Source organism: Lycorma delicatula, chromosome 13 (genome assembly GCF_047948215.1).
Source record: "Lycorma delicatula isolate Av1 chromosome 13, ASM4794821v1, whole genome shotgun sequence".
Taxonomy (NCBI): Eukaryota; Metazoa; Arthropoda; class Insecta; order Hemiptera; family Fulgoridae; genus Lycorma; species Lycorma delicatula.
In genome coordinates, this window is record NC_134467.1 from 13362566 (window position 1) to 13388560 (window position 25995).

Genomic DNA, 25995 nt, shown 5'->3' on the forward strand with positions numbered 1-25995 from the left:
AATATAATAAATTTCAGTACTGTTTTTATAAACAATAGTTGACTACTTTATGTAACCACATCGGATATTATAAGAGCTTTCTGTGAATAGCTCACATACTGATATGCATAAAATGTAGTTCAGTCTAAAGAGATCATTAGTTGATATTTAGTTTAAAATCAGGTAGAAGATGCACATATGTGTAACTCATTTTAAAAATGTTAACCCAAGGTTAAGGAATGTATGTTAAAAACAAAATATGTTGCTGCTGTTTTTTTGTGGGGGGAAAAAGAGCATCCTGCAAAAAAAAATTCATAATGAAATGGTTAAATTTATAGTGATAAGTGTTTACTGTATTACACAATTGGGGTCAATAGATTTTCTTAAGAATACTAATAGTTCTTGACAAAGGCAAGCCTAGTTGTCCTCTTTCAAAATACAAACAATGCAGCAAGCAGTTGGAATAAATGATTCAAGCTGACAGGTTAAAAAAAATAGACAGCATAGTAATTAGGGTAAGATCTATTCTTGAACAACACACAGCAATGCATAATCATTTGGATTTTAGAAAAAATTTACTAAGATGATTGAGCAGTAAACATTACATGAATTTAATGGAAATGCCTGTAACATACCACTTGGTATACTAACGGAAAGAATAGATGCACAACGGGAACTGTTACTAGAGATGAATCACTATAAACCTGAATCAAATAATGATTAAATGCAACTGAAATATTTCCTTCTTTATTAAAGAAATTTCATCATAATGTATCTTCATGAAGTAGCTTATTATTATGCTTTGTCAACCTTTAACGCTTTAATTTGAATAGTGTGCAGATTTACTGACGAGAAAAACAAGTTCATTACAATTTCCCATGGGCTGATTACCTTAAAAAGAACTGATGAATTAAGGTGACAATTTCTTCAACATCTATCTTACACCAAGAACTTATATAAAAAACCTACTTGGTCCAACTGTATTTTATCGGTTTGACCAACTGATAAACATTTTGTAGATGACAAAAATATTCATACCTGAGGCAAATTCTGGGGTAATATAAAGCAATGATAAGCGTATCAATGGTATAGATTATGTTGAAAAACAAACATGATTTTCAAATTAGTATCTTACTGTGCAGTTTTTTATTGGTTATATAAGACCTGTTTACTGAATTTTATTTGAATCAAACAAAACTGTATTATTACAATCAAGATTTCATTTCAGAATAGTTTAAATTTTGACTAATATATTAAACATAAAAGAAATTATTAAATGAATGTTACTATTCTAAAACTAAGTAAATATTCTGTTAGAATGATTAATGAAGTACACAAAAGTGTAATAAAGTAGCCAAAAAATGTTATATTAAAACATAATAATGGTAATTGTAATGAAAATAGAAACATTCTATGCTGATAACAAAAAATTTCCCTGAAATCTGTTAAAATTTATCTGCATACTTCAATCTGACAAAGTCATACTTTAGAAAACTAGTAAATGATGTAAGGGAAAAATCAGAAATACGTAAAAATTTTTTTTAATGTAAAATAAAACAATAATATCCTACTGCAACAAAAAACTACGAGAAATATTCTGGATTAAAAACCGAAAATATCATTAAAAAATATACAAATATATTCGTGTAGTAATATTCAAGAGCAAAAAAACTTTAAAATAAATTCATAACTTTGCATAAATTCATACGATAGTTACTTTCTACATAAAGAGTAAAATCTAGGTCAGCAGTAAACTGCTGGATTTGTTTACAGTAATTTTCTTTAACGTATAAAACACTAAATAAAATAAAAAACCCTCTTTCAGAAATGATATTAAAATTTGACTTAAAATTTTTCTTAATATCATGAACAAAAAAGCTAATATAAAATAATAAAAGTTAACTCTAAGCTGATGCCTGCCATGAGGAAAAAACACTCAATGTGCCCAATTAATAGGCTTTTTATTAAATTAATATTTAAATCTATTAACTAAACTCTATAAATATATGAAAGAATTCTATATATGGAATTAAGTTCTGAAATCTATTCCATACTACAAGTGAAAGTAGCAAAGTTGGGGTATTTGTATCATGGCAGAGCTTTCAATTCAATATTTCAGCTAATAACGAGTGTAAATACATGTATTAATAATAAACAAGCGCTATTTCAATTAAAAATTATCATTTTACGATTAATAAATAAATAAAATTAATAAATTTTTAATATTTTTTCATAATTAATCTTTTAATGCATGAATGATTTATTTAAGAAAAATTCTCAAGGACTAGCAGTCGATTGTACGGGACTCCCACATTAGATTTAACTAAATAGATTCCAAAGAAAAAAAAAATAAATAAAGAACACGACGTCTAAAAAACTCTCCAACGTAATCACCAAGGATGGTTAGGTTATAGTTTACAAACTTAAAACTTTTAAAGGTTAGATTTCTTGCTCCTTATCAATCAATGGCAAAGCAGATACTTTGAATTCTCGTTCCACAATAATAAGTAACTAGGCAAATATCAGCGTTACCGCAAAGCAAAAGAAAACCCAATGACGTCTGTTTTAATTTGGAACAGCTTAACACCAATGAATGGGTAACTTTATTATTGTTCCTAATTGACTTCGGTACTACCGTTTTTGGACGCCATATTGGCAATAATTTAAAAAATTAACCAACATTTGATAATTATTCGTAACCATTACGCAAAAAAATAATAGCATTATTTAATTATCTTAAATATATAATTAAGGATATCATTTCAATCAGTACAGTTATAAAGATGGTAATATACAATTTGGAAAACTACGAAGGTATCCCAGAAGTAAGAAGCTTGGCCCAGGGTAAGAACCTGATTTCAACATCACAATGAGCATAAAACTAATTAAATTATTTTGTTAAAAATGCATTAAAGAACAATAAAAACTTAATATTACCTTTTATTTGCAGCTCATAACAATAAACAACACTTGTTCACTTTGAAACAGAGAAGAAATCGCGAGTTAATACAGTCAACTTCACTGCACTGCGTCACTGCCCTTTATTTGGCGCAATCTCCACGCAGAAGCTAACAAGATTAATAGAGGCAGTGGCAAGATGGCGCCTTGAACGAATGTTTAAATATTATTTGGTTATGTAGATGTTGTATTAAGATTTAAGTAATTTACGTTACTTTTTGCGTTGTTTAACGATAAAATCAGTTAAATAGTTGAATTGAAAATTATTACGGATTGATTAATTGAATATAAGGTAATTTTTCTACTTATTTTAAATCAATTGTAAACATAAATATAACCTTAAAATGTATATAACTTAAATCAATACGGTTTTACCTTGAAGTTATTTTATCTATTGAATGAATTCTTTATGTAAAAATTAACATTAAAATTAATTAATTTCGAAATTGTAATTTTTAACCAACTTATTAATGTTGCCCATGTTTTGAGTTAAGCTAAAGGTTGTAAACAATTTCAATTCATTCATGATTTTTTATTTATTTAATAAATTTACATGATCTTATATTATATTATTAGATATCTATCAGCTCAGTTATAATTTCTTGAGAGTATCTACGCTGCACGCATATTGTTTGTTGTTTGCATACTGTTGTAATATACATAATAAAATGTAATTTATACATAATTCTCTTTTGTAGAAGAGCTTAAGAAAGAATTATGTGAATTAACTACCTTAAATGCTAAAAAAATTGTGCCATCGTTGAAAAAACTGTGATCTGTAGTTAAATAATTGAGGTTTTTTTTATAGAATAAAAATGAGTTTATTTTGTTTTCTTAATTCATCTGTTTAATTTGTTGCTCCTGATTATTGCACATTTTTGCTTATATAATTATTTTTGTTATAGTAAAATGGCAGAAGAAGAAGATGGAAAGGAGTATCGGTGGGAGACCGGTTACGAAAAAACTTGGTATGTAACTTTGGATTATTTATTAATAAGATTACGGTTAGTCAATATGAATTAACATTTTATAAGAAAAAATACTATAAACTAGTGATGTTTATGTATCTGATGATTTTCAATGAAAATGATTAATTTTTAACTACAAACCGAACTAAATTTATTAAATAAAACACGTTAAAGTTAAATATTCTTTTTAGTTGCTTTTGTGCCATTCTTCAAAAACTACTTTTAGCTTTATGACATGAGATTTATTTAATAAATTTGGTTTTTCTTTTTGTTAAATAAATTAATTACATGTTTATTTCATTTTAAAATACGTAGCTTTTTTTAAATATTGTTCAAAATACTTCCTTTGATGTGATGTCCATATTACTATATAATATTCTATTAATTGCCATTTAATTTGAGCATCCTTTACTTTTTTTATTTATTTTAAAGATTTTTTTAATTAAAAAAAAAAGTTATTTGAAAATAAATTTGTTATCCGTAATTGATAAATAAATTTATAACTAACTTATGATGTACGGTATAGTTCTGTATTTATAAAACATCAACTGATCAATAATATTAATAAATTATACAATTTCATTTGAAGGTGAAAACTTCTCATACATATATCCACTGTTTAAACATGTTAAGATTCTGAATTCTAAGAAAAGTTATACAATTTCTTTTAGTTTTATTACTTAGCTAAATAAACACTGTAATTATTTGTGTACTCAGTTTTTAAAACAAAGAAACATGAAATATCATAAAATTGTGATATTCACAAAAAATATATAAAAATATTTATAATTCAAAAAAATATTGTTAATTATATAAAATTTTTATCTAAGTAGAATCATTTTAATTAATATACAGAGGGTACTAGGAATAGTATGATGGAATGATAATCTCAAGCAGTCACAAGTTATTGCATGTTTAGATTAGTTCTGACCTACACTGTAGCTGTTCTAGTTAGTATCATTTGCTTTTCAGCTGTGTTAATGAAAAGAGGTAGTGATGTCATCTTTGTCAAAAACTAAATACCATACAATTTTGCACATGAGTTAAGTGTTCGGAGGAAATGACTCCTGTGTTTGGAGAGGAGATTTTAACCTCGAGGCCACTCCAAAGTCAGGTTGACTGTCTTTATCCATTACTGTCTTTATAACATGCAGAGGTAAACATTACTGCAGTATGAAAAATACTTGAGACAGGGAGGCATGCAACCTACTCCCAAACAGAAGTATCCTTGGGCATTAACGCACCATTAGTTCGTCCCGTTCTGCAAGATCACCTTCAAGTTAGAAATCTTTGTAACCCTTTGGGTGCCGTATAACTTGACTGACAATCAGATGGTATGTCATATTTCATGAAGTCGTAAAATGCCAAAAAAGTTTGAAAATGGGAAATCTCTCTATGTGTACAGTATTGTGGCAGTTAATGAAACTTGGCTTACTATTATGAAGTCCCAACTAAAACTCAGAACGAAGTGTGGGTGTTTGAAGATGAGGAGAACCTCGTGGCTGTTCGAAAATCCAGATCAGTGAAGAATAGAGTGGTGGCCATATTTTTTAGTGTGAGAGGAGTTTTAGAGCAAGTTATGTTGGAAACTCAGAAAATAGTTAGTTACAAGGAAGTGTTTTACCAAGGAATACCTACCTAAAGTTGTCGCAGCTCTCACATTTGTAACTTGAGGAAGTTCAAACTCACAGATGGAAACATGATTTCTTCTCTGCAATAATGCCTCAGTGCACCACCCTAAAGTTTGCTTAGAGTAATTGGCCATTACTGGAATAAAATTGTTAGAGAACACTTCCTGCAGTCCTTTAACATTTTCCTCATTCTATGTGATTTCTCAACATGTGACAGACCGAAAGGAAGGCATTTTGTTAGCAATGATGACCTCTTAAGGGCGGACAATGAGTATGTCCAGATCTATGTAAACAAAATTATTTTACACTGTTATGATTAATTAAATGGAGATTTGTCAATGGGTATGTCATTATTAGCAGTTATTTTGACACTGTTGTATTGCCATATTTTATTGTTAGAAATTTTAAGAAATATTTTTATTCGTTACCTATAGACATAATATAATTTAACAGATAAGATATGTAAATGACATTTTAGTACTATTAAACACTAATATTAAAAATTTAATCATTTGAAGTGAATTAAATTCATATAACGATAAATTGACATTTACTATAAAAACTGATAATAGATAAGTGCATTTTTTAGATGAAAAAGTAAATGTTGATAAAAAGTAATTAAATTGTTTTTGGACTTTTTTTTAACCAGTAAATCATAATATCACAATCCATAAAAAACAAATCTTGCTTGGTCACATAAAATAAATCCATATATTACGGTATGATACACAAAGCATATGTATGTATGTATGTGTGTATATATATATATATATATATACACGCACACACCATAATGAGACAAAATTAGATAAAGAAATAAAAAACAAAGTAAATTTATAACATATCAAAATGGGTGTGATATTTTTGTAGAAAATATTAATAAATAATATTAAAAAAAACAGAAATAATTAATATTATTTTTATTTTAGGGGCTTCCTTACTCTGTGGGGAAAATTTAAGAAGAATTTAATTGTAAGGAAGTGATTGATCCCTAACAAAAAAAATTATGTTAAAAGAAATTGTTTTAAAATATTGAAAAAAAAAACTTTTATAAAAGTAATGAAAAAAATTGCATTTCATTTTGGATCTGTAATATAATAATATAGGTGCCAAAGCTAATTTAATTTTAATAGCCTTTCAAGTGGTGAAGAAAAATACAAAAAAAAAACTTTTTTTAAAATAAAAATTAAAAGCGTTAGAGCCAAAAACCAGAATACATATTTTTTTGAGGTAGGGAGTAAATTTTAAGAAAGGTTTTTCTAAAAATATTCATATACAGATTAAGCTTTACAAATTTGCTTAAGTAAGGTTTACTTTCGTAAATTTAAAATCCTGTTCAATAAAGATTAAAATAAGAAAAAATGTTTGATTAAAAAACTTATCTGCATTTTAGGTACGGTGCCTATAATTTAAAAAAAGTAACAAATATTTCTTGATAGCTGTGTTATAAAATATAACTTTCAAAAAATCTTTGAAAAATATTCAAAGCAAAGGGAGCAAAAGAACAAAAACTTATCTGTCAATTTTAAAAGGTTGGAGGTTGATTTTTCAAAAAAAATGTTTTGCTTTGTAGGTAACAAATTGTTTTATCGTGATATCTCCCCCGCATCTTTAATGAATTTTGGAAAAAAATTACTACGATCATTGCCCCGTATATAGAAACACTTGAGACAGATTTTAAGAAAATTGGTTTGTCAGTTCGTAGATGTAAGGTCTTTTTCCTAAACAGGAAAAAGAAAGACACGGAAAGATTTATGTAAATTGTTTATTTAGTTTATTATTATAATATCTTCATTGATGATTATTTAATAATAATTTCATATATACAATTTTTTTTTAAATAAATGTTTATTGTTCATTTTTAAATCTGAATATGATCATAAATTAGGATCACAAAGAAAAAAAAGAAAAATAATTTGGGATTTATTTTTTATTTTAATAAATTTAGGGAAGCGATTAAAGAAGATGATGAAGGCTTACTGGAAGGATCAGTTAATGAAATTATACAGAAAGCAAAACGGAAACGTCAGGCAAAAAGAAAAGGTCATACACGTCTTGGTATGATGAGACATCTTTATCTTATATTAGATGGTTCAGAAGCAATGTTGGATCAAGATTTAAAACCGACTAGACAACTTTGTACTATTAAGGTACTTGTACTGTATCTTTATTCTATGGATATATATGTATAAATAATGTTAAATAAAATGTATCATATTTTTAAATTAATTTTTCATTTTAAATAAACAATATGTGTCATTAATTGTTTGTAAAATTTAAATTTTTTCTCAGTTTTATTTAAATAAGTACCCATTGATGATCTAAATGGATTTAGATTTTTTTTACATATATACACATATACATATACATACTTATATTTATATAGTTTCAGTCGGTTACCAGCAGGTACCCTCTCATGATGTTCTCCCTTCAGTCTGCATTAAGTTGGCGATGCTGCAACAGAAAGCATTCTGTATGCTTCTCTTCAACAATTATGAGTCTATGACAACTGTGCGGCATGATTTTTATTGAGAATAGTCTGGCTCTGCACCACCGCCGGTCAAAGCATTTGAAATTTACACCAATTGTTTCAACAAACTGCTGATTTCCTTGCTTTTATAAAGAAACTTGCAGATCACCCTTGTGTGTAGGACAGAAATGTTGAGCTCATCCGATAGAGTTTTGTACATAGGCTAGGTGTTACGCAAGAACTACCGCATGAAACTAAAAATAACAAAATGAAAGTAATGAAATGTAGTAGAGATAACGAAGATGGACCACTGAATGTAATAATAGGAAGAGAAAAGATTATGGAGGTAGAGGAATTTTGTTATTTGGAAAGTAGAATTACTAAAGTTGGACGAAGCAGGAGTAATATAAAATGCCGACTAGCACAGGCAAAATGAGCCTTCAGTCAGAAATATAATTTGTTTACATCAAAAATTAATTTAAACGTCAGGAAAAGATTTTTGAAAGTATATGTTTGGAGCGTAGCTTTATGTGGAAAGTGAAACTTGAAATTGGCGTACCTGAGAACAAAAGATTAGAAGCTTTTAATGGTCTGTAGGAGAAAGTTAAAAATCAGATGAGTGGATAAAGTGAAAAATGAAGAGATGTTGCGGCAAATTGATGAAGAAAGAAACATTTGGAAAAATATAGTTAAAAGAAGAGAGACTTATAGGCCACATATTAAGGCATCCTGGAATAGTCGCTTTAATATTGGAGGGACAGATAGAAGGAAAAAATTGTGCAGGCAGGCAACATTTGGAATATGTAAAACAAATTGTTAGGGATGCAGTATGTACGGGGTATACTGAAATGAAACGACTAACACCAGATAGGGAATCTTGGAGAGCTGCATCAAACCAGTCAAATGACTGAAGAAAAAAAAACACGCTAGGAAATTCCACCTGTCATCTCATCTAAGAGCTAGCCATTCCTCGAATGTCGGTGTGCATGTTTTGCGGTGATATTTGTTATTCAAATCACACAGGATTCAATCTGTACTAGCCCTCCAAAGAGGTGGCAGATGATGATATGTGGAGTTTTGAGAATTCATCCTCGATAAGCAGGAAGGTGATACTTTTTCTTTCAAGCTTAATAGTCAGTGGCAAGATTATGTTTCATTTTAGTGGAAAGCAGAATTGCCACAACATTAGGATTTTGGGATCAAAGTTGTTAAATGCAAAGTTATTGTTTTCCGTAGAGATTTGAGAAAAGGTCTGTACTTTTTTGTGAAAAACAGTGTTATGGGAATCTGATATCTGAAAATATTGCAGAACTGTCTTCCCACAGGTACAAGCAGATTCTGGTGAATTCCTTTACCAGCAGGACAGAATATCACCACTCTGACATCTGCAAATTTTTACATTTATTAACAATGAGCTTCCACTATTATGGCCCACATGTGAAACTGCATAACGTGGTGGTTACAATTACACCAGAGAAGTATGAGACAAGTTTAACTGTCATGTAGATGTATGTACGAGGTCTATAAATATAGTAATGAGACTAGTCTTTTCTGGCTGCCAAAGTGGCAATACTCTAAAGTTACTAGTAAACATATGGTTATACGAACAGCTGATTTATATTAGGTATTAATATTATTAATATCTAATATAAATCTATAATATTATATTGTTAATATAAAATAAAAGTAATGGTATTATTTTATTTGCTTAGAAGTTAACAATATGTACATTAAAATTGTCATAGGAAGTCTGCGGGCACAACTGATAAATGCCAAAAAACTGCGCCTGTTTATCTTACTACAATTGTTTATTATTACTCGTAGATTAAAAATTATGAAACATTCTGTGATATTTTTAATTGTATTGTATATTAATAATTTGATTTATTTCTTTTTCAGTTACTGGAAGGTTTTATTGATGAATTTTTTGATCAAAATCCAATCAGTCAGATGGGTATTATTATTACTAAAAATAAACGTGCTGATAAAATTGCCGAACTTGCTGGTAATGCACAAAAACATTTATCGGTTATACAGTCGCAGTTCAGTCAACCATCACAGTGTAGTGGTGAACCTTCATTACAAAATGCATTAGATTTAGCATTTTCTTCTTTGCGTATGTTACCAACTCATGCTAGTCGTGAAGTACTTATCATTATGGGAAGTTTAACTACTTGTGATCCTGGTGATATAACTCAAACTATTGTGGTTAGTTTCTTCTTTTTTTTTTAACAGTATTAGATCCCTTTTAATTGTTTAGTCAGCCTTTCCTAATTTACTACTTAACAGGTTAACTTCAATGAGACCCGATTTTGGGTCTTAAGTTATACATACTGCTGGGCTATGAGACCTATTTTGATGTTTTAGTTTAATTGTAATTTCCAACTGCTAAGGGTCTTTCTTGCATCTAATTTTCAGGACAAAAATGATATGCTACAATATAGCAAATTATGATGGTTACAACAATATACTTACATATGTTACTTATGTAAGTTTAAATTGCCCAGAAACATTTGCCGAATCTTGGGTAATGATAGGAAGTTTTAGAATGGGTATTGTTATTTCTTCAAGATATTACTACTCTATGTAGAATTTAATATTGTTGTCATGTGAAATAAATGATCATTTTTGATTGTATTTTGTATTGGTGTTGAACAGTTTTTTAATGTAGTTGTTTTTCTTATAATTGTTATATTATTTAATTTTCTATTATCCAAGAAGGGGCCCTTTACATTCCTCTCAGATCTCGTTATATTTTATTTATGTTTTATTAAATTTTACAATTATTATGTTTGCATTGTCTAGATTTAGTTGTCTGAAGCGTTCTTCACCCCTCCCCACAAAAAAACCAGTATACTTTAGCTTCTTTGTACATTTTCTCATTCAAAAGTTACTAAATAATTTCCCACATATTGTAAATTTTACATTATTTTTATAACAGCTGATTTTTTACAAAATAAATTTAATTTGTAAAATAATTTTGTTGTTTAGATTAGCAAACAATTTGAGATTGAGTAGTATGCAATTTGAGATTGGGGATGTGCTTAGACTGTTTTTTTTTAAATCGCCATTAAATTGAAATAATTATAGATTAAAAAGACTTGGAAATAGTATACAAATCTTTTTAAACATTTAAAAAAACTGTTAATTACATTAGAAATATTTTATTTTTTATATGTCATGATTCCTTTTGAATTATGTTACCAATGTAAAGAAAAAGAAGCTGACAACACAGTTGTAATACTTCCCTGGCATTAGTTAGTTTTTCTTATGTAATGGAAAAATAATTATACATGAAAAAACTTTCTTAAGATTTCTTTTTTGGAGTGGTATTAATTTATGATGTTTTTTTTTGTAAAATTAACATTATTTAAATATACCAAAAAAAGTTTTAAAAAAAGACAGTATTTTTTAATTTTTTCTGTTCTCCCATCTCCAAAATCAACTTCCAAGATAATTGTTTGATTTTTTTCTTTATTACGTTAAATAGAAGAAACTAAAAAAAAATTCATTAAAAAATATATAACCAATAACAAGTTACCTTTTTCTACCTTTGTTTTTGGGTGGGGATAAATTATGATGAAATTCTATTGTAATATATTATTAAAAGTTTATATAAACCAAAAAAGTATTAAAAAATATATATTTTTAAACTGATCACTCCCCCACCTGTAATATGGCTCCCAAAGTATTTTTTTTAGGTCATTTGCTCTACTACTATGCTTAGGAACATTAAAAAAATATGCAATAAATGAAAAGATAGTTTTTTTGATTTTTGGGGAAGGGGGAATTTTGGGGCAAAAGTTTTGTAAAAATGATAAGATAAGCATGCATGCATGTATTGAGCTTAATATAAACTGGGATGATGTTTGCAAAATTTTGAGAAAATTGACCTCAAGAAACTATCTAACCCTGTGGGGATATTCATTCCAAAATTTTACCAACAAATTGCCTCATGTGTAAAAGTTTCTGTACAAAATTTCATCAAATCTGTTTATCCAATCAAAAGTTATTAAACTTCAAACATGCTTACATATGTACGAACATTACCCACCACTTTCTTTTGTTTTTTTGGGTCCGTATGTTATGAAACGTTGAGAAATGCAAAAAAACCCATACCCCATTTTTTGACTGATTACTATACTTTCCTTCCTACAGCATAGCTCTAGAGGAATGATGCCAGAAAAGTAAAAAAGAAAAGTAGAGTGATGTAAAAAAAAAAACTTTATATAAAGTTTTTTATCGTGCATTGTGGAAAAAACCACACAACCTACATTCTTGAAGTTCAGATTACTGAAATAATTTTCTTTCCTTATTTCATCCTTAAACAAAACAGTGTATTGTAATAATAAGAACCTTCATTTTTGTCTTATTCACTGAGGGACCAATTTGTGTCTCGTGCATTGAAATGCTGTGAAGCCTAAATTTTGTCTCTTAATTTTTTTTACTATAATTACATGGAATTTATTAATGAAATTTGTGTAGAAAATGTATAAATTGAAAATAAAATGATAAGATAGAAGAAATTTTTAACAAAAATAAAATAATTTTAATACATTTCGAAGAATTAATTAATACATTAAGTTAAAATATATATCTTTTTGTTGATATTAATTGTGTAAAACATTAAAAATAAATAAATAATTAAAACAACATTTCTTATAATTTTCAAAATATATTTTTTTTAAATTTTTATTTAATAATTAAAAGCCATTTTGATGTTCTGTGCTAATCTATTAACCTTGGCATAATTGTTGTTACATACTACATATCCCAAGTTATCTATTTTGTAAATTCAAACTGTTTTCTTCCTCTATCATTTTTACCATTTACATGCCCCTCTATTAATAAATTAAATAAAACCTTGATGTCTTGATATATGACCCTCAACCAACATAAATTCATCTCTTTACAATATTCTACCTTTCCCAAATTTTTCTTCGCTTCAATTAATCTTAAAGCTTTTTCATTTCATTTTTATCAACTGATCTAACTTCAACATCCTTTTATAACAGCACATTTCAAACGTCTATTTTTCTTTCTGTTCTATGAATGTCTGTTTTGTTGATTGTAATATGTTACAATTGACCCATACATTTTTAAGAAACTTTTCTTATTCTTAGATTTACATTAATTACCAGACTTCTTTTTGACATGAAAACTTTGCGCCAACTTGTTTTTGATATATTTGTGTATATTTAAATTTTATCTATCCTTTGTAATTTTATTTTCTAAATAGCAAAATTTTACTTCTGATTTTTTTCTGGCACCCCTGAAGCATTAAATTCATTTTTATACATAAAAAAAAAATAACCATAATTTTAAGATAACTATAAATTAATTAAAGTGTTTAAAAAAATGTCTTTAGTATAAAATCATGTACGAGTAGTAAATAATAATGTTCTATTGTATGAAGGCAACGCAAGATAATATGAACAACAACTGTTAATATGTGTAAACAAAATATGCTACAAATTAAATGAACATAATAAACAAAGACCTCGCCATCACAAATAACAACCAACAAAAAAACATACTTTCAAAATATGTAGAAAAACAACAATGACAGATATTTTTCAGTAACACTTAAAAACACACAGCCTCACATAAACTGTCTGCTTTTAGAATTCATCTAAACTCATCAACACATTCTTACATAAAATAATTAAAATAAAAACAAATATAGATCATATTAACATATATAATCTGAAATTGAGAAAATAACTCACAAATTAAAAAGAAAGACATTACAAGCAGAACACAGTTACCAAACTAACATAATGCCTTTGGAATAGATAATTGAATTGTTCTGAGTTTGTAATAGTCTACATTTGGTCATTCAAGACTCGGTTTCAAATAAAGATGCAACAAACATTTAAAAGCATTTCATACCAGCCAAGTCAACATTTACCTGTCATCTCTTACATACAAATCGACAAAAATTGGATCATAACTTTATATTCTACACATACACATATAAAAAAGAGTCAAAACTTTATATACTTTAATATTATGGAGTATATAAACACACAACAATTATATACTAAATGAACAGAAACCATTTAGTCAATATTTTTTTTGAACACGTTAAAAAAAACACAAGAAATAATATTAACTGTCATTAGATAGGTTGCAATACCAATTGAAAGTGTTTTCATTAGATTTGTGAAAATAGTTTTATTTATCAATGTTTTTGGTTCAGTTTACTATTTGAAAAGTTTTCTATAGTTTTTGTGATTTTTTCATTAGTCTTTATATACAGTACTTTGAGCCAGATTTAGGTATGGGCCTGGGCCCAGGGCAGCAAATTTGGGAAAAAATGTTAATCTTTTTTTCAAAAATAAATTTTACACGTGCTTACTACAGGCAAAATAAAATATGACAAATTTCCTTTTCAAAATAGTCTAAAACACAATAATTGCGGCAGATCTGTTGTAGCACAACATCTTTTGCTAGCGAGCAAGTGAAGTCAGTAAGTGTACGATTGGTTATACATACATCCGTGGGAGAGAGTGGTAACTGGTGATGAACTATGTGGGCAGTGTGACGCCGTACTGTGAGGGTGATACTGTCTCACATGTGGCGTGGACCACCACTTTGAGCCTCGTTTGACAAGCCAAGTGTCTGGACCGACCAGAATGTTTACTGCCAGCTGTCGTAAGTGCTCAAGTCTGTTGTCTGTTGAAGCTGACAATCTGATGTTTTGTTGTTTTTACAACATAATGATTTTCCTACTATTCTGCTGTTTCAGTGAAAGTTTTTGTTGTGTTTAAAATGTAAAAAACTTTCTTTCTTTTTAAATGTAACTTGCTTCAATTCAAATCGTATTCCTAGTATATTGTTGTGCATTTATTTTATAAGTACTCAGATCATTTAGTATACTTTTGGTTTAAAGTTATGTTTGGTTAGATTATTTTAACCAAAAAAATGAATGGATACAAGGCTTACTGGTGCAAAATACTGAAAAGTAGCAGACAAAAGGAAAATTTAATTGAATGAAATAATAATAAGTAAAACTTTAAAATAAAATATTTTTAAAAAAAATTAATCCTCATATAGGGGATACTTCTTCCCAATCTGATTCAACACCTTCAAAAGGTTCAAGGATCAATGAAGAAACATATGGAGTTTTTTGTTGATCCTGTTGTACCCACTGCCGAACATGAGGACCAAGGTAATGATCAACCAAGACTCATATCATTGTCAAACAAAAGTGAAGGTCAAAATAAAATTGCATCCAACACTGAAAAAGATGAAGATTGATACTTGTATTGCTAGTATTACTGGTTATTTGAAGCCAAGTAATGATCCAGTATTGTAGTAAATTAAAGAGACTATTGCTAAAAATGGTTTCAATCAAAATGCAGATGGAAACTTTAAACAGTCCAAAAGAATATACTTTGATAAAACAGATTTTTGAACAAAGCATTGTTTGACAGAACTTGCTAATGGAGATCTAGTGAATAAGGATTACATAGTTTATTCCCCCACTGAAGGGTAATAAACTATGTTTTGTGGCCCCTGCAAACAGTTTTGTCTAACTTAAGTCAATTCAGTGACAGTGGATTTAGTGATTGGAAATATAGTTACCAGCAGGTTAAAGAACATGACCCACCGGGTTGGTCTAGTGGTGAACGCGTCTTCCCAAGTCGAGAGTTCCAGCGTTCAAGTCCTAGTAAATCCAGTTATTTTTACTCTGATTTGAATACTAGATCGTGGATACCGGTGTTCTTTGGTGGTTTGGTTTCAATTAACCACACATCTCAGGAATGGTCTAACTGAGAATGTACAAGACTACACTTCATTTACACTCATACATATCATCTTCATTCATCCTCTGAAGTATTATCTGAACGGTAGTTACGGGAGGCTAAACAGGAAAAGAAAGAAGGTTAAAGAACATGAAAACTCACATACTTATCTCAATAATGTGTTAACCTACAAACACAGAGCTGCTGAAATGGGGAAGATTGATAACCAGTTACAAACTCATATGGGTGGGCTGTGCTTTAAAGAGTGTAAAAGTTGCTGTGGTCAAGAAGCTAGCATCATGTGGCCTTGCCTTTAGAAGGTGAACTCGGGTTCCATTAATAATGAAAACAACATGATGTGGCAAAACTATCGCAGAGTTTGAAACTTTTTTAAGAGCCCGCATTGATAAGCACGGAAACTGTGGTCAAGGTAAATCATTATATCTTTCAAATACAATTTGCACGAGTTGATTTGAGATAATGAGTAGAAGTGTTATAGAGAGTATCTTAAAAGAAGTGAAAAGTACAAAATTTTTTTCAAATTTGAACAAAAGAATCACTGTCTATATTGAGTTTCTCAGCAGATTTTCCTTCTTAACAAATCCATACAGCTTGAATGCTGAGTAAATTACCTGAGCGGCATCTTCTTTGCAGAAAATTTATGCAACTGACATTAAAGAATCTTCATTTATGGTGGAGTGCCTTCGTTTAAAGGAACTTTTAACTCGAGACAAATTAGACAATGCCAATGCTTTGAATAAATGTCATTATTGCAACTTAACTGATTTCCAATACTGAAATATTTTCAGAACATATATCCTAACAAAAGTATTTACTTTAAAGTGTATTTTATGTACACCAACAGCAAGCTGTGCAAGTGAAAGATCAATTTCGACACTTATTAAGAATTAAAAATAATTTGAGAACTACCCATTCTGAGAAGATTGGTTCATCTAGCTGTTTTAGCGATCGAAAAAGATTTGACTGTGTAACTTGATTTTCATGATTTTATTAATCATTTTGCTCGTATCAGAGCAAGACATAAGCAGTTTTGATGTCTTGCATTTTTATTTGGTTTAGAAATTTTACATATGTAAGTTAGCTTTTTTGGTAATGTAACCTCTATATTATACATTAAAATTTTTATCTGTTAATACTTTTTACACCATGTTTTGAAAGGTCAATTTTCACCTTTGTAATTACGGTAGTAAAGTATAGAAAGTTAACATAGGAAGTACAAGTATACAGTAGGATGTATCAGTGTATAACTTGGCTATGTTTTAAAATTTTGAAAGAAAATAATTACAAGCTATTATGATTTATGAAGGTGATTTATTAGAATAGTTGGAATAGTGTTGATTAAAAATTGGATCCAGGAGGAGATAGCCAAGGGACAGTTATGGGATAGGTAGGTGGGACGTATGGGTGGCAATTTTGTTTGGGCCCAAACCATGTAAATCCAACTCCGATAGTACTGAAAATGAAAATAATTTTGTTGATTTTCTTATCGCATACTGAATATAAAAAATTGCTTAGGTAGATTTTCAATTACAGTTTTAGTGTTTTTTTACCATAGATCAAGAGTGATCTATTGTAATAAGTAGATTTTTCCCTTCATCTATTAAAATTATTTCATTTCAGACACTAGTCATATCAGAATTAATTTATTATAAGAATTTATAAACCTTATGGTATGATTTAATTATTAAAAAAATTGAAACTAATTTATACATTTTTAACTATGTTTCTTTTATATTAATTTATTTTTTGTTTCAGTCATTAAAACAGTGTGGTGTAAGAGTATCGGTTATAGGTTTAGCAGCTGAAGTAAAAATATGTAGTACATTGTGCAGAGAAACTGGTGGTTATTATAATGTTGTATTAGATGATAGACATTTTCGTGATTTATTATTTCAACATGTCGAACCACCACCTGCAACTACTGCGACATGTCAAGAAGCTTCATTAATCAAAATGGGATTTCCTCATCATCAAACTAACGATCAACGTGAAAGTTTATTATCAATGTGTATGTGGTATGTATTTAAATTCAACTCAAATATTCTTTATTGAATATATGCATACAAGGAGTGGCTGAAATATGTTATGTAGTCCCTTATAATTTGCAAATGAAAGAGATGTGCCATAAAAGTACATTTTATCATTTGGTACAAAAACATACATTTATTTTTCCGTAGTCACCATTTACAATTATACATTCCTGACAATGATGAACCAATTTTTTCATTCCGTTAATGAGGAATTATGTTGGTCTTTTGACCGCTGTGATCTCACTGTATTTGATCATATATAGTGAAATTAATACCTTTAATTGCAGAAAGAAATGAAAATCACAAGGTACCAAATTTTATGAATAAGTAGCGTATGGAATAGGTCAAATTTCAACTTCACAAACACAAGCGGTTGCATGCTATATGTGTATGGCTGAGCATTATTATGTTGCAGAATTACAAGCTTCTTGGATTGTTGAACATGACACAGACATCTCTTAGCCTTTTCGGGACTGGTGTTGCGCTTATGCGACTGCAGTAAACTGTCCACACAGACTAGTCGTGTAAACTCATTTTTAGAACTATCATTTGAGTACTATCATCGTGTTAATCCAACTATTATAATTCTTTCACCGGTATGTGCTGTATTGGATTGGCTTTAATATGAACTATTTGCACTGTTGATAAATTGCAGCTAACAGCTGGAAATAGAGAGAATAAAATTAAATTACCAGCGTTTTAAAACTAGGTTTTGTTGAACGCTGTTAGTAAACATGGCAGATTCATCACATTTGTGTCCAGGATATATTTCTTCTCATTAAAGGTCTAATAACGCCCGAAATTATTGAACATGTAGAGAATGAAACAAACACATATTATACCCAAGCCTCTCAACAAACCGATCTTGTCATTCAAATTTGCAGTTGAAACCACCTGACATAGATGAACTGTATACATTTTTGAGTTATACCAAGAAATTCTACAATTTGTAGAAAAATTCTACAAAAGAGTATTGGTCAACAGACAGGCTACATTGCATTCCCCAATATTTTATGAAATGATGGGTAGAGACAGATATTCGAATATTCTTAATATGCTTCATTTTACCAATAATAAATATCAACAGACTGGCTTCCATCTTTTCAAAATTCAAGAATCATTTAAATAATTGAAAAAAATTTCTTAAATGTATTTTTCCTTTTCAGAATGCAGTAATTAATGAGTTCTTAGTTTTCTTCAAGGAAGGCTTAATTTTGTTTATGTGTATAATAAAAAGTGTTTTAAAATTTCTTTACAAAAAAAAAAGTTTTAAAAGAAATAAAATAATATCCATTCCTAGTGATGTGAAGAGATAAGTCGTACAGAGAATGACTACATAAAGATGAGTAACTTTAATAAAATAACCTAGTCTGAGCTTGAAAAGGTTAAGGTGTTTTAACATTTTTATGTCTTGTACAACATTTACTGTTGACCGCTTCAAAGTCTACAAACATTTCATACATGTTTGAAATCCCAGAACACTATCAAGGGAATTTTTTTTACATATTGTGGTGAACTAAGGTACCGATATTCCACGGTCTGCTTTTTTTCACCTCGGTCATAATGATGCATCCAAGTTTCATCTCCAGTTATAAAACAAAAAGGAAATCATCTCTCTCATAACAACATTTAACATTTTGAAGACGATCAGGATTGAGTACTCCCATAGCTGATACCCACTTCTGACGCAATATCTTCAACAGTGAACTGGCGATCACCTTTGATAGGCTTTCGAACAGCACAGCTGTTATCAGTTGTGAGACTTGACCTTGGGCGTTGATCATGACTTTCATTTTCTACACTTTTTCGCCTGTCATTAAATTGTCTGGCCCACATATACAGTCAGTTCTGGGAAGTGTAGCATCCCCAAACTGTATCTTTAAACGAGTTAAAAATTTTTGCAGGTTTAATGCCTTCATTAGTTAAAAACTTTATGATTAAGTTGTAGAACAGATGACAGAACTTCTTGCTCATTCATGGTTGTACTGATGAGAGAGCAGAGCGGAGAAGCTAACCAAGCTGGTTTCCCCCTCTAAGAACACATCGAACATTCCCCCACTCTGCCATTCAACTCGGAACTTGCTTGGTGCGTAGAGTAGCAAAATTACCAATTAAATTTAATTCACCCTCATAATCGATGTAAGTGAAAACCTTCTCTTTTAAAGTTTATTAAAAATGAAATAATATAATTTATATAAGACACTATTTATAAAATGTAGTTGCTTTTTTATTAAATAAAATTTAATTTTAATTTTTTTTAACAAAGAAAATATTTTTTTGTCCAACACTAAGCACAGTGTAACATTTTTGAATAATGTAATTTTTTTGTGAATATTTTCACACAAAATAAAAAAAGGAAAAATATTAATTAAAATTGAAAAAAGAGTTTTCAAAATTTTTGTCATCAGACTTTTAATGCAGTTACATTTATGTAATTAACTTGAAACTGCTACAGAATCTTTGCTTTATCCCAAAGATCCTGGATTCGAATCAATCAGACTTGGAATTTTTCACATACTACAAAAATTCATCTCTCATTAACAGCCATTATTAAACAGTTAGTTGCTTAAAACAACTTAAAGCAGGAAGTAAATAAATAAATTAGATATAAATCTATAAACATAAGTTAAGTGTCCACTAAACTTATGTTTAGTGGACATACATATTTTTTTGCTTGTCATAAATTTGTTAAATAAATTTTTTTTTGTTTATTTCAGTCATTTGGACAATGAAGAAGAAAGCAAATTGAAAACAGGTGGTTATTTTTGTCCTCAATGTCGTAGCAAATATTGTGAATTACCAGTCGAATGTAAAGTATGTGGTCTTACATTGGTTTCTGCACCTCATCTAGCGAGATCATATCATCATTTATTTCCTGTATTGGCATTTAAACAAGTTGATATAGAGAATTTTAAGGATAGTACATGCTATGCGTGTCAGAAAAATTTCTCACATGCTGATAACAAATATGTAAGTTCAATATTTATCTATATTATTGTATAATTATACAGGAGGATTGGGCAATTACTTTGACAACTCATTCTAGAGGCTAAAAATAAGAAAAAAGTTCAAATAAACATAGGTCCGAAAACGCTTCGTTAGCAAGTTATACAGGGTGAAAGATGTCACCCGAGTTTCAGTTCCTCCGGGTAAATTAAGGCTTTCTGAAATTCTGGGAAGGTCAATTAAGGAGCAAATTCAATTGTTTCTTAAGGTTTTTGAGCTGGGAAATCGAAAAAATAGGTCCCAGAACTGTATATCTCTTAGTTTCTAAGATATATTCCATGAAAAATGCCAAAAATATGGTCAAGTCACGTTTTTTTATGTTTGACGTACAATAACGTTGTTAAATTGGCAATAAATCATACATTTTTTAAACAAATAACAAAAATTTTATTTCTTTTTTGTTGGCATTATTTACATCAATCTTCTCATAATTAAATTCTCTACAATTTATATTTATGAATGATTTTGTATGTTTAACAGAATAACCTGTTTCGATGAAGTTTTGGTGCCAAGAGTAAAGTGTATGCCTACTAGGAGGCTACCTACCATTCTCTCTACAAATATTACATTGAATTGCAGTTGTTTACTGAAAATTGTGAAATCAAAACACACAGCAAGCGTATTCTGTACTAGTAAATGTATCCATTTTTAATAACACTGGTATCAGCTCTGGTGGCCAAATTTGGTACTAATGAACTACACGAGTCAAAACTGATGTGTTTTGCTTTGAAATGAGACTTCAATCGAATCTATAAGTTACACTAATAAACATAATTTTTGTTTCCTAACATACGATACATATTTTAATTTGTTTTTTTGATGCTGAAAATGAATATGAACTCAGAATCTTTCTATTACCCACCATTTTTGAAAAGGTTTTAAATTTTAATTATAGGAATTTTTTTCTTTTTTTGAACGTATAGTTAGCATTTTAAGCTCCTATATTGTATTTTGTTAGCTTATTTTTTATTGTTTAACTTTTTTAACATAATTTGTAAGCTATAAATAAACAGTACTAGACAAAGAATAAAATCATTTCATAGTCACATATTATGACATCATATCTAATATTGAAGATTGAGCCTTCATTGACAAGATTAATCATGTCTGTGCAGGTCAAAATATATAGCTGAAAACACAGCTGTGTTGTTTGTATTAAGCACCGGGTAAACGAATTGTTTAGTCTTATTGCTGTCTTAAGTTTGTTAACAGTGCAGTGTCATAATGCCTCAAAATTGTGTAAATGATGTGGATGCTTTTTGTTATATATATGGTGAGTTTACCGTAAAATCAAATAGAAAAAACATTACACCTTTAATTTAAAAAAACATATCATTTGTACTTTCAGTATAAAATTGGTGATCAGTATAAGACATGGGCTCCTCATATAGTACGCACTAATTATTCTGTATATTAAATAGGATGGCTGAAATGTACATGGAAGGCTTTGCCATTTGGTGTATCTATGGTTTGGTGTGAATTAAAGGATCATATATTGTTTTGTTTAACAAGTGTATCTGGAATTTCTAAAAAATCTAAACATACTGAAAAATATCCTTCATTGCAATCTGCAATCAGGCCTGTACCTCACTGTGAAATTATTCCAGTTCCTGTGCCACCTGTGAATGTATGTTTCAAAAGCAGCGATGAAGAAATCAGGCAGTTACTGGAGAAGACAATAATGATTTTGATTTATCTTCCAATCGGCCACATCTTATACCACAAGGTGAATTAAATGACTCGGGTAGGGATTTAAATTTATCAAAAAATCAAGCTGAACTGTTAGGATTAAGACTGCAAGGTTGGAATTTACATTAAAAAAATACAAAAATTTCAGGCTTTCGAAGCCGACAAAAAGAACTTTCTCAGTACTTTTTTGATGAAAATTATTTGGTTTATTCCACAAATACTGATGAGCTTTTTTGCATTTAGGACAAGTTCATAAACCTGAGGACTGGCTCCTTTTCATAGATTCGTCCAAGTATAGTTTAAAAGTAGTTCTACTACACAACAGGATAACAAATATCCTTCGATACCAATCACGTATGGTATTAATTTGAAAGAGACATACGATGTGATGAAAGATGTTCTTGAAAAAATAAATAATAAAAAACACAGCTGGAACATATGTGGTGATTTGCAAGTTATAGCTACTTTTTTAAGCATGCAGTTAGGCTATACTAAGTATGTGTGTTTTCTTTGCGAATGGGACAGCCGAGCTGGGGATAACATTATATTACCAAAGAGTAGAAGAAACGAGACAACTTAACTCCAAATGGGAAAAGTATTATTCATGAGCCCTTAGTTGAACCCCAAAAAATATGTTTACCTGCTCTCCATATCAAGCTAGGACTAATGAAAAATTTTGTAAAAGCAATGAAGAAGGATAGTCCTGGATTTTTGTACATCAGGCAGAAATTTCCAAATGTAAGTGAAGGAAAAATTAAAGAAGGAATATTTGTTGGTCCTCAAATAAGAGAGTTTGTCAAAGATGATGTATTTAATTCTATGTTAAATAATGTAGAAAGTGCAGCTTGGGCTTCATTTAAAGATGTTTGCAAAACCTTTCTCGGCAAACAAAAATCTGACAATTACCACAATATTGTTAATCAACGTTTTACCTCATACAGAACTGTGGGACGTAATATGTCTTTGAAAATACATTTCCTCCCCTCCCATCTGGATTTTTTTCCGGATGTTGGAGACGTAAGTGACGAGCACAATGAATGTTTTCATCAAGACATTTCAGTGATGGAAAGCCGCTCTAAAGGTAAATGTAATACTACCATGCTAGCCGATTACCGTTGACATTAATTCGGGATGTGCCAGAGACTATTTATAAAAGAAAAGCATTAAGTGTAATTTACTTAAAATTAAGGGTGATAAAAAATTGTATTTACAGATCTGTAATGTACGCAAAAAAGCAATTCTAGAAATGGTATCACACTTTGAGAAACAGTAAAAAAAGAGAAATTTTTTTGTCTATCAGTGTTATATGAATAAATTTTTATCTGCTTTCAAAGTTGTGAAATCCATTTTTAAACACCCAGTATGTACGTAAAATAACTTCACATTATCTATGAAGACAATTTTTATAATTAAAGTTTTGGGAAAAAAAAAAATTTTAATATGAAAGTTCTTTTAATAAATACGTATCTATAAATTACTTATATTAAAAAGTATTGATACAGTTTCACTTAGAAATAGATATCTTCTGTATGTTATTGTCATTTAAGAAGTAATATCTGTAGCAGTCAATCCCTTTTTAAATAAAGCCTATAAATATTGTAAAATCCATGTTGTATTATTTAAATTAATAATTTATTATTTTTTATTTCAGGTATATCAGTGTGAACCTTGTAGTCAGTTTTTCTGTTTAGATTGTGATTTTTTTATTCACGATACATTACATACGTGTCCAGGATGTGCAACTAATCAAAAAACATTTCAACAAAACGTTAATTAATAATTAATTAAGAAATTATCTCTTTATTATTTTAATCATTAGCTTTTTTGTACTTTAATAATTATGTAAATAAATGTTTACTATTAAAAGTAGTATTGTTATTGAATTCTATTGATCACCTTGGGTCATACAATAAATTTGTTATACCCATCTTGAAGGCAAACTTTTGAAATAAAGAGAAGTATGCTCACAAAAGACCTAATAAAATATCAATAGAAACACTAGGCTGGATTTTCAATTAATCTGGACAGGTTTATGTTCATTATACATTACTACATGACACCTGGCGAGCTATGAATCAACTGTGAACAGGTGTGATGAGATGCTAAAAGTGGAGGTACATTGAAGGAGACACAAGGTGACACTGTTGACTGCTCCAGGACTACAAATACCTCCTAACCTGCCCTATGTCTTACTCCTACACGCATGATGATATCAAGTAACAAGACTATCTCTCCAGCTGAGTATTTGAAGAATCAGTTAAAATTAAAAACTTATCAATTAATTAATCGATCAAAAAAAATCACGAAAAAAGATTCCTTTTGAGGGCTACATTCTCAATTTTAATTTTATTTAAGCAGTGAATTGTCTAAAAATTAACTGTTTATTATGTAATATTTTCACTGCTATACTTAAGATACAATAATTAAAATTATAAATTTTATTTAAAAAACTCACCTTCACTTAAGCTCTTTGTTAATGGCGTTGTAGTTAGTTGTACCACTATGGTGTGATTAGCAAACATCTTTAGCACTCTTAATCAAATAATAATGATTATACATTTGTGTTTATTCGTTTAGGATGTTATATTTGTCAAATTTAGTGCATTAATAAAATTTTGCACATTATGATAAATATTTACATTGTCATAATACTATGAAGTGATTTACAAAAGTTCATCTGTTGAATGTGTGTTTGTATCAGTTGATTTGTTTTCACCTAGAACATTGAGATGTAGCATTATTTTAACACCAGTTCTTTTTTGCACTAGATATAAAATAATACAAGTGGTCATTCAGTAATGGGTGTAAATTGTTTTTTCATCTACAAGCACCACAATGTACGCTTGTTTTTGTATTTATAGTTGGTTTGGATTGCAAGTACATATAAAAATAATAATGAGAATACATCACAATAGAGTCCTTCCTCTGACATTTAAAATGCTTTAAATAAATTAATTTTATTATTATATATTTTGTATACTTTATTATATGAAACTGAGTTCTAGCATTGATTGAGTGAAGACATAGTGTGGTACGTTCCCTTATCAGCGTTGCCTATTGCTACACGTGTTTTTATTGTTTACTGTACTTTGCATTTAGTTTATTATAATTTCTGCATATTTTATTAAACTTGAAACATTTTTTAAATCAGTTTATTTTTAATAACTGTGATTTTTATATTATTTATACACATTTTTAATTGTGTTTCGGGTAAACAATGCTTCCTTACAATGATTTATTTAAATTACACACAAGTTTGTAATGCCACAATCTTGAGGAGGAAAACGGGAACACATTCAATTCGTCTGACGGGTAACACCAGGTAGCGAAATAAATCCTTGGATCTGAAGATTATCTTCAAACAAAACTTAGCCAAGCTGGCAATGAAAGAAGATATTTTGTTTGTATCAACTATGATTTGTGATCTTAAGGAGGAAAATAGATCATTTAAAAGAACAAAAGTGCGAACTTTAAAGGAGGAAAATGCCAAAA

General features: G+C 29.2%; 2 protein-coding genes across 10 annotated transcripts in view; one reads left to right on the top strand and one right to left on the bottom strand.

The window, feature by feature from the left end:
* The window catches only part of Chro (chromodomain-containing protein chromator), a 137401-nt gene extending 134367 nt beyond the window's left edge, over positions 1–3034 (bottom strand). For 8 of the 9 annotated variants that reach the window (XM_075381143.1, XM_075381140.1, XM_075381147.1 and 5 more), the window contains exon 1: positions 2917–3034. The gene's annotated coding sequence lies outside the window, so the exon portion shown is untranslated. The remainder of the gene's footprint in view (positions 1–2916) is intronic. The other variant, XM_075381148.1, reaches the window with a different exon arrangement.
* A 43-nt stretch (positions 3035–3077) lies between these two features.
* Positions 3078–24363, top strand: Ssl1 (general transcription factor IIH subunit 2 Ssl1). Its single transcript, XM_075381488.1, has 7 exons — positions 3078–3229; positions 3843–3905; positions 7485–7686; positions 9906–10214; positions 17534–17793; positions 20526–20778; positions 24155–24363. The coding sequence occupies exons 2-7, from the start codon at positions 3847–3849 to the stop codon at positions 24278–24280; spliced, it is 1209 nt and encodes a 402-aa protein (XP_075237603.1). The 5' UTR covers positions 3078–3229; positions 3843–3846; the 3' UTR covers positions 24281–24363.
* Positions 24364–25995: the final 1632 nt, after the last annotated feature.